Genomic DNA, 17042 nt, shown 5'->3' with positions numbered 1-17042 from the left:
GCCTTGTAACTAATCACAATGGCCAGGGCGACAGGGATGCCATGGTTGGAGAGATCTGTGTCACAGGTCCACTCCTGGGATGAAGCAGCAATCTGCTCCTCCATAACCACATGGGATGACTACTGTATGCATGCCTGTGCACAGCCACACTCATAGCCACTTGGAAGCCCTTCCAGAGCCCTCCGACTAGAACTAAACCCCCCTGGTTTTGTCCGTTGAGTTGTTGCTGTGTTGTGGAACTGATCCTGAGCCTTCTAGCCGTCCCACACTTATGCGGTGACTGCATCCGCCCTGCCCCACTGCTTCGTCCGATGACTGCCTTCTGAACTCAGGGCATGCTTCTCCCGGAAGCCTTGCTTGACCTCCATCAATGAGTTAGGCTTCTTCCCTGTTCATGGTAAACACCTGAACACAGCCCTGTTGTCGATTTGATTACTCCCATCCTTAGTTGGCATCATTTCTCTTTTTAACAGTTGTAACCAATTGGTGTGTATTTATTTGTTTATTGCCTATCTCTCCTCATTAAAACATCAACTTATGAAAATAATGAGGATAAGAATTTTTGTTTCATTTACTGCTATATCTTTAGGACCTAGGACAGTGCCTGACACGTACTATGTGCTTAATAAATGTTTATTAAATGAACGAATGAAAATCTGCCCACAGGGAGAAAATGCTGACATCGTGTTGATGAGGACTCCAGTCTGCATGATAGATACAGTTCTCATATAAATGTCTGTAAACTCCAGTCCTGCGGGTCCACCGTGGAAAGGCAGAACCTGTCCCCAAGTGCCTGCAGAGGCCAAGGGTCAGGCCCCAAGGAGAAGCCACCTTGAAGCTCAACCCCATGAAATGTTTCCCTCCCCACCCAAACCTCTTTAAGCTATGATGGGTTGTATACGGAGGATTTTCCCAATTTATTTTTAAAACATTAATTTGAGCACTTACAATGTGCCAGGCACTGTTCTAAGCCTTTTATAAATAACTCATTCTTCAACTGGAGTTTTGGGAACAAGGGTTGTGAACTTTAAAACTTTTTTAAAATACCAAAACACTCAAGAAAGGCTAAAAAATACCAATTAGAGGGATGCCTGGCTGGCTCAATCGGAGGAGCAGGTGACTCCTGATCTTGAGGGTGAGTGCAAGTCCCAGGTTGGATGTAGAGTACTTAAAATCTTAAAAAAAAAAAAAAAAAAAAAAAAAAACCCAGTTAGGAAATTCTGAAAGCAGTGAGACCCCTCCATGCAGCCCATCTCACCCTCTAGAGGTAGAGCTACCACCTCTGCTGTGTGTCTCCTTCCTGACCTTACAGTTTTAATGGCAGCCATTAAAGAAATGAAATTATATGTACAAATCCATATGTGTATACGTGTATGGGTACAGAGACCTCCGTCTGTACTGTGTCTGGTGGGTTTGGTTGTCACCCAATGCAGCCAGGCTCTGTGTGCCCCTCCGCCTTTCCCCTTCTGCCACCTGCACCACTGCTCCCTAAGATGCAAAGCTGCCTTGCCATGGGGGCTGCAGCACAGTGGCTCAGGGGACCTTCAAGACAGGGGTTGTTCAGGGGTTGCCCCTCCGCCCACATCTGTACCCAGCACCCCGCAGAGCACATCCGTTTTTCCTGGTTACTGCACCTTCCCTGGCAGAAACCCTACCCAAGCTATGCCCACTCCCTCGAGTTTCTTCTTGTAACACAAACAAGTAGTTCTGGTAGCAGGAGAGACTTGAGGGGGGAGGGCTCTTTTTTAAGCCCCCACTTAACCTCCACCTGCAGCACCCCACCCCTGCAGGTGTCGTCCTGACGCCCTTCTAGAAAAGTGAGTGCAGGTGCCCCAGGCTTCCCACCCTCCAGGATTGGGTATTTTAACTAAAGAAGGAAAATCTTCACCACATTGAAAAATAGTATCTAGCTTTAATTTGCATCTTTTGTTATGATGAGTTTGAATTCTTTTTGCATATGCTTACCATTTTTATTTCTATTTTTAAGTTCTCAGTTAATATTTGTCTATTAATTGCATTTTTTAAATAAATTATACAGATTCCCTAAAAAACCTGAGTATGTGCTCATGAGAAAAACAAACAAAAAACTTCATTTACTGTGAATATTTTTCTAATTTGTTTGCCATCTACTTTTGGCTTTTTCATTAAACATGCAAAACCTATTTTTCATTATTCTGTAGACAAACTTTGTACTTTTTTATTTCTTCTTTTGCTTGTAAGCTTTAAAATGTTTTTCTTCATTCTGTATTCTAGTATTTTATGTTTTGCTTTTTTTATTACCTTAAAAAGCTAATATTCAGTTTTATTTCCCATTTTAACGAAATATTTGATGCAAATATGTGTAATGTCTTAAATAAAATCAGTTTGAATTAGATGAAGGTCTATGTTTTATTTTACATTACATTAGTGTATATATCATTTTAAAATGATTTGTCAGAATATCAAAGCTTGTTTCTTGAAGCTGAGGTTGAAATGTATGTATGATTCTCATAATTGATGTTGTTAGCACACCCATGAACTGCCATGTGGGTCGTGTTTACCTGTGGCTGCTGCTCTAGTTCCACTGGCAGCTTTTCCCTGTGGAGCCGCAATAATGAGTTTACCCCCTTCCAGTTCCCTCATCCCACTATTTCCCTAAGACTCTTTTATTATGATATAATTCTATTCAATAGACAGATGTTTCAATGAATATTGACAAATACATCTAGCCATTTAATCACAATCCAGATCAGGAAAATAAAGCACTTCCATCACCCCCAGAAGGTTCCCTTATGCCCCTCTATAGTCATCAGTGTCCCCAAAGGTCTGTCATCAGCACAGATGAGTTGTGCTGCTCTGAAGCCTCTCGCGGTGGAATCCTGCAACACACTTCTGTGTGTGGCTTCCTTCAGCAGGGCTCAAACCTTGCCCTCTGTGTAAACATGCACCAGCGTGTGTGCTCATCACATGACGGACATTTGGTTTGTGTCCAGTTGAAGACTTTTAAGAATAAAGCTCTATGAATATTTTTCTTTCTTTTTCTTTCTTTCTTTCTTTCTTTTTCTTTCTTTCTTTCTTTCTTTCTTTCTTTCTTTCTTTCTTTCTTTCTTTCTTTCTTTCCTTTCTTTTCTTTCTTTCTTTCTTTCTTTCTTTCTTTCTTTCTTTCTTTCTTTCTTTAATTGAGGTACAGAACATGTAACCTGAAATTTATGTCTTACTGTTTCCAAGCTTACTGTTTGGAACTTTTCCATGGTGCAACAGTATATCTACATTTGCATCATGAAACATCGGGAACTTTTTCTCTTGCAAATTCGAAACTCTGTACCCATTAGACCACACAGCTCCCACTTTCCTCTTTTACCCCTGGCTCTGGGAACATTCTTACAGAAGCCTCTCTGTGGCTGTTTCTTTGTATTTTCCTTGCTAAGTATGCAGGAGTACAGTAGCTGAGTGTGAGGGCAGTTGCATGCCGTGCCTTAGGAGGAGCTGCCAAACCACTTCCAAAGTGGTGGCCATTCGTGTCACAACCAACAGTGTCCGAGAGCCTCACTGCCCTGTGTCCTCACCCAATTTAGCTTTTGTGGGTTTTCTTATTTTAGCTCTACTGAGAACTATGAAGTGCTGCCTTACAGTGTTAGCACCAAGTATTTTAATCCTTTATTTACATGGCTGCTTCCATTACGAGACTGTGCTTCTTCTTAAGGGCAAGTTTCATGCCATTTGTATTTATCTCTTTATTCTTACTGATTCCCCACCCCCATTTTGGGGGTGATAGATGCTTTAGAACAAAAAACTTGAAAATTGTAGGAAACTATAAAATTGAGTAAGATCACTTGGTGATCTTCCCTCTCGACGTCCATACACATTGGTGTCTCTTGTACTGTGCTGTATTACTTGACCCACACATTTGTCGCATCCGGCGTGGGGCACCTCAGCCGCTCAGCTGTGTCCTGTGTCCTTGCGTCCGCTGTGCTCTCTCAGGGCACCACCTCTTCACGGCAAGGAATCCAGTCAGCTGGGTGTGTTTCATTAACCAGAACTGTCACATGCATTCTTGGCAAGAAAATGGAATCACCAAGAGGAGATTATTAGACTAATTACAGTCCTCCCTCTGGGTCTGGGGAGGGACCCTGGCCTCAGAGAAAGGTGCACCAAGTCAGGGCTGTCTCAGAAGGAGGACAGGCGGTCAGCAGTACCTGCTGCTTAGGCCTGTTGTTTCCCAAAGCTAAAATTGTTCTCTAGTTACAAGTTTATGTTATGTTCCTTTACTATGATTTACACATTCTCCGTGGCATTAACTGTCTATACCACTTTTGTGTGTTGTGTAATTTATACTGTTCCAGCGTCTACACGATCATGTCTGCAGTTGGAGACATTAAAGCTGTTCTCAGTGGTTTCCTATCGTAAACAATGCTATAGCAAACTTAAGTCTTCATACTAGATTTCAAATTCTCTTTTCAAGGTAGATTTTTATGATTTTATTATTTTTACTAATAATAACTAGTAATAGGATTACTTTTTTTTAAAGTAGGCTCCACACCCAGCATGGAGCCCACCATGGGGCTTGAACTCATAACCCTGAGATCAAGACCTGAGCTGAGATCAAGAGTTGGACGTACAACTGACAGAGCCACCCAGGAGCCCCTATGATTACATTATTAATAATAATGGTTTAAAAAATATAATGGTTTTGACTATGAACTGAGGTTATGGACATTGAAGACATTGGACATACAGTGTCCAATTACTTCATTAAACAGTGGAACCCATCATTGGTCTTACCGCCAGTATAGTCAAGTGTCTATTGCTCCTCCTCTCCTCGCTGTTTCCTTTTCTCCCTCTATTCCACAAATATTTGTTGAGCACCATCTATTGCCAGAGGACTGAGCTGGGTCATGGAAGTATGAGACATTTGCTCAGGAGAGGCAGACATGATGAGTAATTAAGTGATCATGCAAATATGTGATTTGTGATAAAGACTGTGAAGAAAGCTTTCCTATGGTTATGGGTACTATAGATTTTATATGGCTTCTGCCCTCTGGCATAGGGACAGGACTAGAGGAGAAAACTGTGACTTGGCTTTTTCAAGGCTGCAAAAGTACTCTGTGGCTGTTGGACAAACAGAATGGAAGGTATCTTTTGTGAAGCCTGATTAGGGGAGGTTTGGCCAGGAAGTGGGGGCATTCTGCAGACCTGGTTATGACCTTGGGTCTTGATCCAAAAACCAGTGGGTAGCCATAAAAGGTTTAAAGAAGGGAGATGGCAATGACTCAATCATAGCTGAGAATATTTTAGATAGAGCCAGAGTAGATTCCTAGAGTCCAACATTAGATTGTGAAGGTAAGTAAGCGTGGAGTCCCCAACTAGCACTGAGTAATCTCATTTTTTTATTACCAATTTTATGAATGATGATGTAAGTAAATCATACTACATTTTCATGTTGTTAGTTATTAGTATAATTGAATATTTTCCCAAGTGTTTGATAGGCATTTGTACTTTGGTATATTTGTGTGATTACCTTTTTTATTGACTGTAGTTTTAGTGGGGACAGCTTAGTGTAGTGGCCAAGACCACCTGCTTTGGAGCCAAAATGCCTGACTCTGAGTCCTGGCTCTGCCAGCTGCTGGCTGTATTGCCTTGAACAACCTCTGTGGCCTTTGGTCTGTCTCTGTTTCCTCTTCTGTTACATGGGGTCAACAGTAGTGTACCTCTCTCATAGATGATTTTGGGGATTAAAGGATAAACTACAGTGTTGGACCCTCTAAGCACTGTGTCTGTATGTGCTATCTTGTTTCAGTACCGGACACACACACACACAAGCTCTACCTTGCATGTGTATTGTAATAGTGGTTCCCTTTTCTCATTTTTAGTTAGTGTATATATAAATATATATATATGTATATAAAGATTTTATTAATTTATTCATGAGAGACACAGAGGGAGAGGCAGAGACATAGGCAGAGGGAGAAGTAGGCTCCCTGGGGGACCCCGATGAGGGACTCGATCCCAGGACCCCAGGATTACAACCTGAGCCAAAGGCAGACGCTCAACCACTGAGACACCGGGCACTCTTATTAATACATTTTTAAACTTATTTTCGAACAGTGTCATATCTTTTGAAGTACAAAACTTATCTGCAGTGAAGAGATGTCCTTCTCTTTTCTGATATCTTCCGTTGCTATGAAATAAACCCTACATACTTTGTTTTTTAGTGTTTTTATTTAAAATACAGATAATCCTTTAATCCATTTGTAATTTATTCTGGCTGATTAATGTAAGGCAAGGCTCTAAATAGATTGTTTCCCCAAAAAAGCCTCTGAATTGGCTGAGCTCCATGTTTTGACATACCCTTCCTCCCCTGCAGTGCTTTTGGCATCCTGTCCTGCATTGGGCCCATACATACAATGAGGTCTATTTAGGGAATATGGTTCTGCTCTGTCAGTCTTTAGCTCCATTCTTATATGATACCGGTACTGCCATGAATTAATTAGTGTAACTGTCTTCATTTTGTCAAATAGTGACTCCTTACTGCTCCTTAGATTTTGCAGTAAACTGTTATTTAATTTGGCTCTACTTGGCATTCATAGGCTGTTCCACTGTCCTATTTGGGGTTGGCATATCCTACTTAAGATATATATTCTTCAGCAGAGTTTTATACCTTTCCACATGTAGATTGTTCACATTTCTTGAGAGTATTCCTAGATGTTTCTCTCTCCTTTTTTTTTTTTATGTTTTATTTGCTATTAAGAATATAGTATTTTTATCCTACATATAAGGAACAGGTTGTGTTTTGTGTATTTTTCTTATATCCAGCCATATTCCTTGACTGCTATTGTTTCTAAGAGTTTTTCATTCTGCTGATCAGTTAGTTTTGATATTATCTGCACATAATCTGTTTTTTCTTTATATTTTAATTTACCTCATATTTCTGTTTTCCATTACAAAATACGCTAGAATCTCCAAAATAATTTTAATAACATATTTTTTTCATTCTAAGACTGTTGAACATAGAACATGCTACTGATTCAATAATAGCTTTTGGGGGCTACCATATGAAATGTACTGCACATTGTAATTCACATTACAATATCAGAAACGTTAGGAGTGCATCTCAGAATTGAAGAAATAAGATAATAGTAGTAATGGTGGCCCTCCTTATCTTATTTCTCATTTTAGTGGGAATGCTTAACCCATTTTATTTTTTCTTTAAGATTTTATTTATTTATTTGGCAGAGAGAGAACACAAGCGGGGGAACAGCAGAGAAACAGAGAGAAGCAGACTCTCCACTGAGCAGGGAGCCTGACATGGGCTCATAGGATCATAACCTGAGCTGAAGGCAGACACTTAACCAACTAAGCTACCCACTCAGCCCTTTACCAATTTTAAATATGATATTGGCTATTGGTTTATTGTATTTTTTCAAATGAAACAAAAGATGCTATTTGTGCTGCACAGTAATGAGAAAAGTATACTGTTTGGTTGAACTACAAAGTGGAGATCATGGCTATGCACGTCGTCTCTGACAGCTGGTCTGTTTCAGTTTTTTCCTTTGACAGCCCCAGGCATACAAGTCCCTGGCTGCAGAGAGCGAGGTCTGTGCTCATTTTGCACTTGGAGCTCCCTGGCTTGCCTCAACCATCAAGGATGGTGTAGTAATTTCCTGGAGCTGTAGTACAAGTTACCACAAATTTGTGGCTCAAAACAACAGAAAACTGTTCTCACAGTTCTGGAGGCCAGAAATCAAATTAAATCACTGTGCTGAAATCACAGTGTCATAGGGCTGTGCCCCCTACAGAGGCTCTAGATGAGAATCCCCTTCCGGTGGCTGGTGGCTGCCTGCATTGCTTGCCTTGTGGCTGTAGCACTCCTGTCCTCAAGGTCAGCCTCTTCAAATCTCTCTCCACATCCCTTCTCTTGTGAGTTTGTCAATGCTGAAGGCCAGGCTGGCAAAGCCTTAATTATGTCTTCTGGGAATGACCCTGTAGACACCTGCAAAGGGCTCTAGTGCAGTGTCCAGAAAGTCAGTCCACTGAGCGTCTACAAGAACCTCTCAAGCTTGGCCCCTTTGGTTCCCAGTCTCCTCCTCAGTCTTCAGCTCTTACAGCAACAGGAGGCGGGCAGAGTACATTTCTTCTAAGACTGTTATGAAGATGGAATTAAAAACTGCTCAGCTAAGACTAGAGAGCTTAAAGAAAAAAGTGAAGTCAGCATATTGCTTATTTAGTAAATTGGTCATTCAGGGAATTGACCATTCGGCAAAGGACTGCTCAGCAATTGGCTGTTGGTAACTAGGCTTCTTCCCCACGAAACAATGCAGAACTGAGGGGCATCGTGGGTCTGCCTAAGCACAAGGCTTCACCTGTCTCCTCTGCCTCATACAGGCAGTGAGATGGGGATATAACCTTTGCTGGGAGCTGGGACTGAGTCCGTCCACTTATAGGCTGGCTGCTAGGGAAGAAGAGAAGTCAGAAGTGAATGGGAGCCCCCCCTTCTGCCATGGACCCTGACTTAGAAGAGCCCAGATGGGGGCCAGTAGCTGAAACTCCCTGTGTCAGCCAGAGCCAGACTGGAAGTCAGTCACATGGCATGTGCCAGGACAGTCTGGCATGGGAGAGACAGATTGAAAGTGTCAGGAACTGATGCATAAAGTCACAAGAAGGTTATCTTGTGGAGTTTTAGAAGACTAAATATACATGAATGGTTTAAACTTCCATGTGAAATATTTAGCACAGGCCTGGTAGCCTTTATTCTTATATGGTTTTGACATTATTACTAATGTTGTATCTTTCATGTATGAGAACACCTGCTATCACAATGCCTGGTGCCTGTAGATAGTTGATAAATACCACTTTTCTTTCATTTACCCAACTTTGATTTGGTACAGGCAGTTCCTGCTAGTGGAAGTGCTATTAGAGACGTCCGTGTCTTCTGGGGTACTTGAGACATCTCTTAACCTTATTGCAACTTCAAAAGCCAGTCTAGTCATTAACATCAGATGTCAGCATAAATACAGTTGCGGAGCACTGCTCAGCTGTTGGACAAGTCACCGATCTACAAGCAGAAAGTCTTACAGGTTATCAAAGCAAGTGGGTTATTTTGGATAAACACTAGCACATCCATGCATAAATGTGCATAAAGCCCAAATGTGTAACTCAATGAACTATGGGAAATCAGCTAGTATTCGTAGCTCTGTGAATTACTTACTATGGATTTCCTAGGACTTAAGAACAGGAGTTTATTTATGTGCATGTCCTGTTGGGAAATAAATGATGCGGTAGTAGTTAAAAGTAACTTAGTAATTTATTACTTTTTTAAAATAACATGTTTGCAAGCTAAGTAGCATACATTCACAGGCAGTACATTTGTGTGGCAGCATGGCTATATGAGCAAATATTGAAGGAGTTTGCAGATGTCTGCCATACAAAAGGGACATAGATGGTTCAGTTAGATGTAGCCTATATGTGCATAAAGTCTGGCTATAGGAAATGACGGAGTAAAAGGACTGTTGGAAATATGCCTCCCTGCACACAGTCAGGTTATACATAATAAGCCAAATTAATCATTTCAAAGCCAGACTAACATTTATAGTTCAAAAACAAAGACAGCAGAGATTGGAGACTAAAGCCAGCCCAGCAGACCAACCAATAACACCTCCTTCCCCATCGCTGGGGAAGTACAACCCACAGAGGCACACAGGGAGCCAGCAGCCAGATGGGGAAGCCAGACTTTCAGATGCTGAGGGAGGGGCTTTTTTACGCATACCTTATTTTCTATGGTAACTCATTTAGGTGGTTGCTAGAAAGTAGCCCTAGGTGGTATGTGCAGAGGAAGACTTGCATTTGGGGTACTTCCCAAGCAGACATTCATGGGCCCCAGAGGGAGCACCTGGGTGTTCATGGTGCTCTTTTCCCAGAGGAGGCATGGGAAAGGTAGGCGCCTATGAATTACCGTTACAGGATTGAGGGCAGGTTTTTGGCTTGTTTGTATTTTGGTTAATTTTTTAAAAGTGCTTCATCCAACTTGTCTAGTCCGTACAATAGGGTAGCACAAAGATTGACATCACCGCCTCACAACTGTGTGGGAGCCAAAGCAGTCACTGAGGGGTGATGGATACTCATGAGGTAAACTGTCTGCAGGTGCTGGAGCTGCTGGGGGTGAAGGACAGTGCATGCTCAGCCTCTCCGGGAGCAGGGAGCGGGGAGCACATCTTCCCTTCTGCACCGCAGCCTGTGGCAGGTAAAAGGGATGGAGATGGCAGTGGGGATCGCACAGTAGTTGCGATGGAGGCTTTTCTAGACCATTATTGTGGAAGGATCAAAGGCTGTGGGATTGCTTAGCCCAAGGCAGGAAAACAGAGGTAAGACCTACCACATTTTACTTATGTGGAAAATAGAACATAGGGAGACAGGCTGGAAACACACTAGGGAGACTCTATTGTTGTTTTTAACCTTTTCCAGTTGTGAAATGTATCACATACATGCATAAATGTGCATAAAGCCCAAGTGTGTAACTCAGTGAACTATGGGAAAGCAGCCAGTATTCGTAGCCACCACCCATGTCAAGAACTAGAATATCACCAGCACCCAGGATATTCCTTCCTCCCTGGAGGTAATCCCATCCTGGCTTTTGTGCAGTGCCTACTATAGGTTTGCCCCATTTGGGACTTCATGTGGGTAGAACCAGTGTGTACATGATTTCTTTCGCTCACTGTCACGTTTTCATAATTACCCACTTTACTGCTTGGGGTTACAGTTCTTTCACATTTGCTGCTGTATAATACTCTGTCATCAGCATGTGCCACCATTCAGCCATTTAACTTTTCATGGACATTTGGGATGTTTCCAGGCTGGGAGCTGTTACAAGTAAGGTAACTCTGAACTCTGTGTACATGTATCCAGGTCTGGAAGTGGAACTGCTGAACTGTAGGGAGTGAATCTTCACACCTTCCTACATTGTGGGAAACTGGTTTCCCATAGTGATAAGGGGCTGCTCTGCACCCTGGCCCCTGCCTGGCCTGGTCCAATCCGACAGTGGAGGTGCCTCTCTAGGGGACAGGCAGTCACTCTCTGTGGCCTTTCTTGTATTTCCCCGACACAGTGAGATTGTACCGCTTTGTCGGTTTGCCCGTCTTTACAGTTTCTTCTTAGGAAATTCCTTTCTTTCTACCCAGTAGTCTGTTAGTCACCTAACCAGCCCTCTAAAGGTCACTGTGTGTGGGGGGGTGTGAGGATGTAGAACACCCATTCCCTGCTTGGAGAAGAAGTCGCTCAAGGCAGATACATAACCATAGCATTGTGATCCTTGCTGAGGGCCATTCTTCACCACCAGGCTGTTAGCAGAGAAGGCATATCCTCAGTGCCAAATGCTTCACATGGCACACACTAGGTGCTTTGGCAAGTTCTGTTAAATGAGGCATTTTCAGAGGATGGCAGAAGTGCTCTAGTAGGGTAAGTGCTGAGTCATGGGGAAGCACAAAACAAGGAACTACAGACTGCACCCACTCCTCAACCCAGAGTAGGTGAGGCTTTCCTAGGAGGTAATAGCTTCATCAAGCAGATCTTGAAAGACTGCTTCATCAGGAGTTTAAGACATACATTCTAGGCCAAGGAATAAATGTGCAAAGGCACAGAATGGAGAAAGCACAGCACACAGGAAATGTGAAATTGGGATGATGAATACTTGGAAGGTGGATGCTCAGAGTGGACCAGCTGGACCTGATGCTGGGAAGGGCTGCCTTGTGAATCTCACAGACAGTGGGGACGAAGTGGAAGTCAAACACAGAGAATCAGTTCCTCACTGGGGAGGGATGGGGACTATCTATCACCAGAATTGATGGCTTGGACAAAATAGAGCAAATATATAAGCCTATCATGAAATCACTTTGGGAAGTCATGGCCAGAGTGATGCAGAATAAGGCCTGGATTTATCAGCAGCACATCTTAAGCCTCAGTTTCTACATCTGTAATTTGGGAATCATGCCTCTCTGGCAGAGCTGTGACCAGGAAGGAGGTAGTGCCTGGAGAGTACTTAACCCTTGCCTGAGGAGAAAGGAACATGTGCTGGGCCTGTTTCATGATGTAGACCCTAAAATGTGCCCATGCTGTTGTTGGTTTAAGTTCGTTTGTAACATGCTGGGAATGTGAACAAATGGTCCAGAGTGGGAACTAGTCATCTGAAGAGAGCTGCCCCCACCCCGTCATCACCACACTAGTGCTGGACTCACAGGCAGAGGCCAGAGCCTCAGGCTGTTTCTGCAGAGCCGAGGCACAGCAAGGCTTTGTTTCCTTCTGCTCTGTGCCTTGTATTCCTGCGTGGGGCAATGCATGCATTTAGCTGCTTTCCTATAGAAAGGCTATCTTGTCCCAATGTCCTGCAAGAAAAGGATTAGAAAAAAAAAAAAAAAAAGAAAAGGATTAGATTGGAATAGGTGTGAAAGCAGATGGCTCTGGCTGGCTCGGTTCAAGCCCCTCCTCCCTGCTAAACTTTCCAAAGGGGAAGTCCTTCAGAAGAAACGAAAGTGAAATTGAACCTGGGCCATTTCGCCTCCCCACCAGGCCGCCTGCCCAGGCTGTTTACTACGCTGCTGACCCCCAGTGGGGCACTTGGTGTCTGCTCAGCAGGCGGGTGGCCAGCCCACCTGGGGAGGGCCACCTGGGTGGGGTGGGGGGGAGGGAGGTCTCCAGCTCTGCCCCGGGACATGCATCCAGGAAGCCATGGACCCCAGACAGGTAAGCCAGCCAGGCCGCCTCAGTGCAGACCTTGCTGGCCTGCGCGTCTCGGACCTGAGTGTGTTGTGCCTGTGTGCGTGGGCTTGTGTGCGTATATGTTTGTGTGTGCGCGTGCTTGTGTGAGCATGCGCCATGTTCTAGGAATTTGCCTCCTGCCTGTTAATCCCTCGGAGCTGAGCAGTACCGGGAAGGACGCTTTAGGGGAGGTTGCGCAGGGGTCAGAGGAGCAGAGCCCCGGCCTAGGCAGCCCTCTCCCTTTCTGCAAGGGCCCAGTGTTAGCGCCTCTTGGGCAACACGCTTCATTCTTACCCACCCCCTCTCTGCACCCTTTCCACTTCCTTCAGGCTTCTGGGAAAGGAAAAATAGCCCTTCTTACCTATAGGAGAAAGTTTGTACAGAGCAGCTGTATTCATTATTCTAAAACCTGGAAAAGCCTACTTGCCCTTCAACAGATGATTGGATTAGCAGAGTGGGTAGTACAATGGTATACTGCTAGGCCAGAAAGGAGGAGGAAGCTGCTGGTCCCACGACTAGAACTTCACATTCACTCTGCGCTGCAGAAGAGGCCAGGCTCAAAGACAATAAGCTTACGGGTCCTTTTACACGACACTGTAGGAAGAACAAAGCTAGAGGCATAGAAACAGGAGGCAGCTGGGGGAAGGACTGATGGCATAGTGCATGAGAACCTTCTGGGGAGATGGAAACTGATGAAGTTTTGGAATATAGGCGAGGCCCAAAGCTGACGACCAGGAAAGAATTCTTGAGATGTCTTTGGTGCAAAATGGTGGTTTTATTAAAGCCCTGGGACGGGACCCGTGGGCAGGAAGAGCTGCTGCCCCAGGCTTATGAGGGGTGGCTGATTATATACCTGGGAGTTGGAGGGGTTTGGCGATAGCGTACTCTCTGAGGAATTTTGGAAGCAAGGTTTCCAGGACCTTGAGGGGCTAGCTGTGGTTGGGGAAAGGTTATTACCGTCTAATAAACCCTGAGTCATGAGACCCTTCAGATGGATATGGGTGGGTCATGTGCTTGGGAGATGATTGCCAACATGTATCTTGGGGGGTAGAGATAAAGGAAATTTCTAAAGGAATTTTTATATGTTAAAGTAGACTTACAGGCTTCTGGGGGTCAGGCTAAGATTGCCTTTTGCCCTCAGCAAAGTATGAACATTGAGGCAGTGAAGTCCTCCATAGAGGAATGTCCCTTTGCCTGTTTCAAAGACTTGTCAATATGCTGTCTCAGGCTCATGCCTTGTCCTCAGCTAGCCCTATGTTCCCCATCAGAAACGTCCTGTACTTTGATGGTGGCGGTAGTTACAGGGCTGTATATGCTTGGACTCCATACAGTCAAAACTCAGAGTAATACATTAAAAAGGATAAACTTTATTATGTAAATTATACTTCCATTTTTAGATGCTATATCCCTTCCTTGAGAGGATTAGGGACACCTGACCGGAAGGAAAAGCATTTCTTCACACATACCCGTATATGACCCTGTGGAGCCTCTGTGGTAAAAGTGGAGGCTCAGCTCTTGATCCTAAATGTGTGAGATTAGATAAAAGTGAAATGGGTAGGGCCATGAATGTGAAGTGACTGGGAGATGTTGAGGGATTTAGGAAGGATCCCCACGGGCTCACTCTTCCATTCAGTGGCTTTCCACGTGGCTGTTCTCAAGCCACGCTTTGACTTGGCTTTCAGGAGACCTAAGGGGTAGAAAGACAGCACTCACCCTGTAAATTCCTTAAAATAACTGTTGTAAACAGTTTGTTGTAAACAAATACACATACACTCTTCTTCCTTCTGTCTCTGTGTTCACTGTGGTGTGCTCACACATGCACATAAGGTGGGGCTTTTCCTTTTGGTTCCAAAATGAGCTTATAGCCTATCTGTTCTTTTTCAACTTGCTTCTTTGTTGTTATTTAATTTAACATTGTATCATTCCTAAATTTTCTCCAAGTGAATATGAAACACATTGTTTAGAAAAAAAATACTGTTCCATAACATAAATGTGTCATAAGACGATTCGGCTCCTCTTCTATAGTTGGACATTCAAATATTTTGCAGGTTTTAGCCAAATAGCAGCAGTTTAAATTGACATTTAGCAAGAAGCTGACTTTAACCACTTTGCAAAACAATTGTTTTACCAGAGTTACTCCAATAGCTAGTGGGAAAATCCCAAAAGTCCCTGTGATGATGCTGTTAGATGGAAGAGTTGCACCTCTGGGGCATCTTGTTTCCCCAGTCTAGTGCCTCAGATGTTGGGTCAAGATCATGCTAGAGGTGCAGAGATAACATAGACATGTCCTCACGCCCCTGGGAGCTCACTGTGAAGTAGACTGCCCCCACCCCCATCCCCGACTCGATCCCTGATGGAGACTTTCGGGAGTGGAGGCTCGAGTATAATTTCTGCAGCACTTAATATTGGTAATCACCTTGCAGGTACACCACAATCTATATGTGCTGTTAAAAGAAAAAAGCAGTAGTAAAGTAAAGATAAAAGGTAAAGTAAGTGGTATAATAGGAATTGAGAGGGAGGGGTTCAAGGAGAGGAAACTCCCATGGGCTGCAAGTCAGAAAAGTCTCCAGAAGGAGTAGCAGTGAAGGAGATCTCTAAGGGAAGGGTCAGAGCTGCCCTGGGGCAGCAGAGACATGGTTGGGCACGCTGGGTTGGAGCAGAGGGGTGCAGAGATGAAGGCTTTGTGCAGCCTTATGAGAAGTAATTAGGGGCTGGCGCTGGAAAAAGACACATTTATGAGAAACTACAGGGTGGGGGCAAACAAGATCATGCTTAGCAACTACATAGTGGACGTGGGAGGCAAGGGAGGAAGGCCAGGGGCAGAGCTGGCTCCAGTTTCCACGTAACAACCACGAGGGGAATCCTGCCATCAGCAGTCGTAATAGAAGGGCTGGGTTGAGGGGAAAGGTTAGTTTGGTTCAGATTATGTGTGTTTGAGGTCATGAGGGGTATCTACGTGGACAGATTGGGCGTTTAGAAATTTGAGTTTTAGCTTTACAAGGTGGTGGCTGGAGGGAGGAGATTTGAACACTGGAAGGCTGATAACCCGGGGAAGGAGGAAGGAGCCTTAGACAAAATCTTGGGGACCAATGATACAGAAGGGAAGAAAGGAACTTGGACAGACAGATAAGGGATGGGAGACCCGGGGGCCATGTAGCCAGGCCATGGGAGAGGCGTCTGTAAGCACACTCTTCATCCACTGTAAGCCCTTGTACGCATGCCAAACTGAGCTGACCTCCGAGTGAGGACCAGAGCTTCCACACTGTCCGCATCCTCCCACAGTGTGTGGGGACCCCAGAGTAAGCAGAGGGGACAGGGCCTTAGGGTAGGAGGGAGCTGGCCATAAGGATATGGAAGCCTTGGGAACAGCTGAGCCCCAGTCACGGTAGCCACTGGCACAGCAGTCCCTCCAGAGCACAGATGGAAGCTGTAGAAACACAGGGAAGTCACTGTCAGAAAAGAGCAGGACTCCCCAGACTGCAGCCCCCACGTGGGGCTTTGTTTGACAAGTTGTGTGCCACGGCCTTGCCACTGCCCCTGGACATCTGTGTGGTCCTTTCCTGGAAAGAGCTCCAGGGTCTGAGGAGTGGGGGTGGCCCCAGCTAGAGAAGCAGGGAGATAGAATGAAGGGCCCAACCTAACTGAGAGCCTAATTGACGGGGTGGGGGTGGTGGCTGAAGTTCTAGTAGGCAGGGCACAGCTGCCTGCTGGTCCCTAGAGCCTTCAGAAATTCCAACAGGGGAGGGGACAAGCCTGAGGAAACACTGTTGCTCCCTGTCACCCCTGCCCCCTGGGTCCCTTAAATGCCTCCTGCCACTACCCCTCACACACACACACACAGCACCTGGGAAAGAGGACAAGAACTGGTCCATGTGGTAGCAGAAGAGGTCACAGGTGCTCAGTGTCCTGGGGGAGCTGTGACAGTGCCACAGCCTGTGCTCCAGAGAATGGGAGGCTGGGCGACATGAGGTGAAAGCTGTCCTTGGGAGGCGGTAAAGGGAGTGTAGGGGAGGGGACAGCCACAGTACACATCCCAGGGAGGCCAGGGTGGTTTGGGTGACAGTGCCCAGTGTCCCTTCTAAGCCTGGGTGCTGCGCTGAAGCATGAGGACAGTGTGTGCTTTTTCCCTGAGGATACTGTAATCTGGGCCTCCTGGGGCCGGGGGGGTGACACGTGAAGCTGCGAGGTCTGGTTGTCCTTCCCCAGCTGGAAGGAGGCTCTGTGGTGGCCTCAGAGGACTGGGGATCCGGCCATCCCACCCATGTGCATCTTTCCATTGTCCCCGCCATCCAGATGCTGGATTCAGAAGACCTGGGGCC

At 45.0% G+C, this 17042-nt stretch overlaps 1 protein-coding gene across 27 annotated transcripts in view; it reads left to right on the top strand.

Moving 5' to 3' along the window:
• The window catches only part of ADAR (adenosine deaminase RNA specific), a 38510-nt gene that overhangs the window by 3106 nt on the left and 18362 nt on the right, over positions 1-17042 (top strand). For 3 of the 27 annotated variants that reach the window (XM_072732460.1, XM_072732456.1, XM_072732451.1), the window contains exon 1: positions 10117-10216. The exons of 20 other annotated variants lie outside the window; for them this stretch is intronic. Coding sequence is in view for 4 of the 7 variants with exons in the window: in XM_025997163.2 (XP_025852948.1) it covers positions 12694-12708 (15 nt within the window). In the remaining 3 variants the exon portion in view is untranslated. Of the gene's footprint in view, positions 1-10116; positions 10217-12468; positions 12709-17042 lie in introns of those variants that run through there. 4 more of the 27 variants (XM_025997163.2, XM_025997160.2, XM_072732458.1 and 1 more) reach the window with 3 other exon arrangements.

The sequence above is a fragment of the Vulpes vulpes genome, chromosome 13 (genome assembly GCF_048418805.1).
Source record: "Vulpes vulpes isolate BD-2025 chromosome 13, VulVul3, whole genome shotgun sequence".
Taxonomy (NCBI): domain Eukaryota; kingdom Metazoa; phylum Chordata; class Mammalia; order Carnivora; family Canidae; genus Vulpes; species Vulpes vulpes.
Note: the sequence above shows the minus strand (reverse complement) of the source record. Positions and strands in the feature narration are given on the sequence as shown.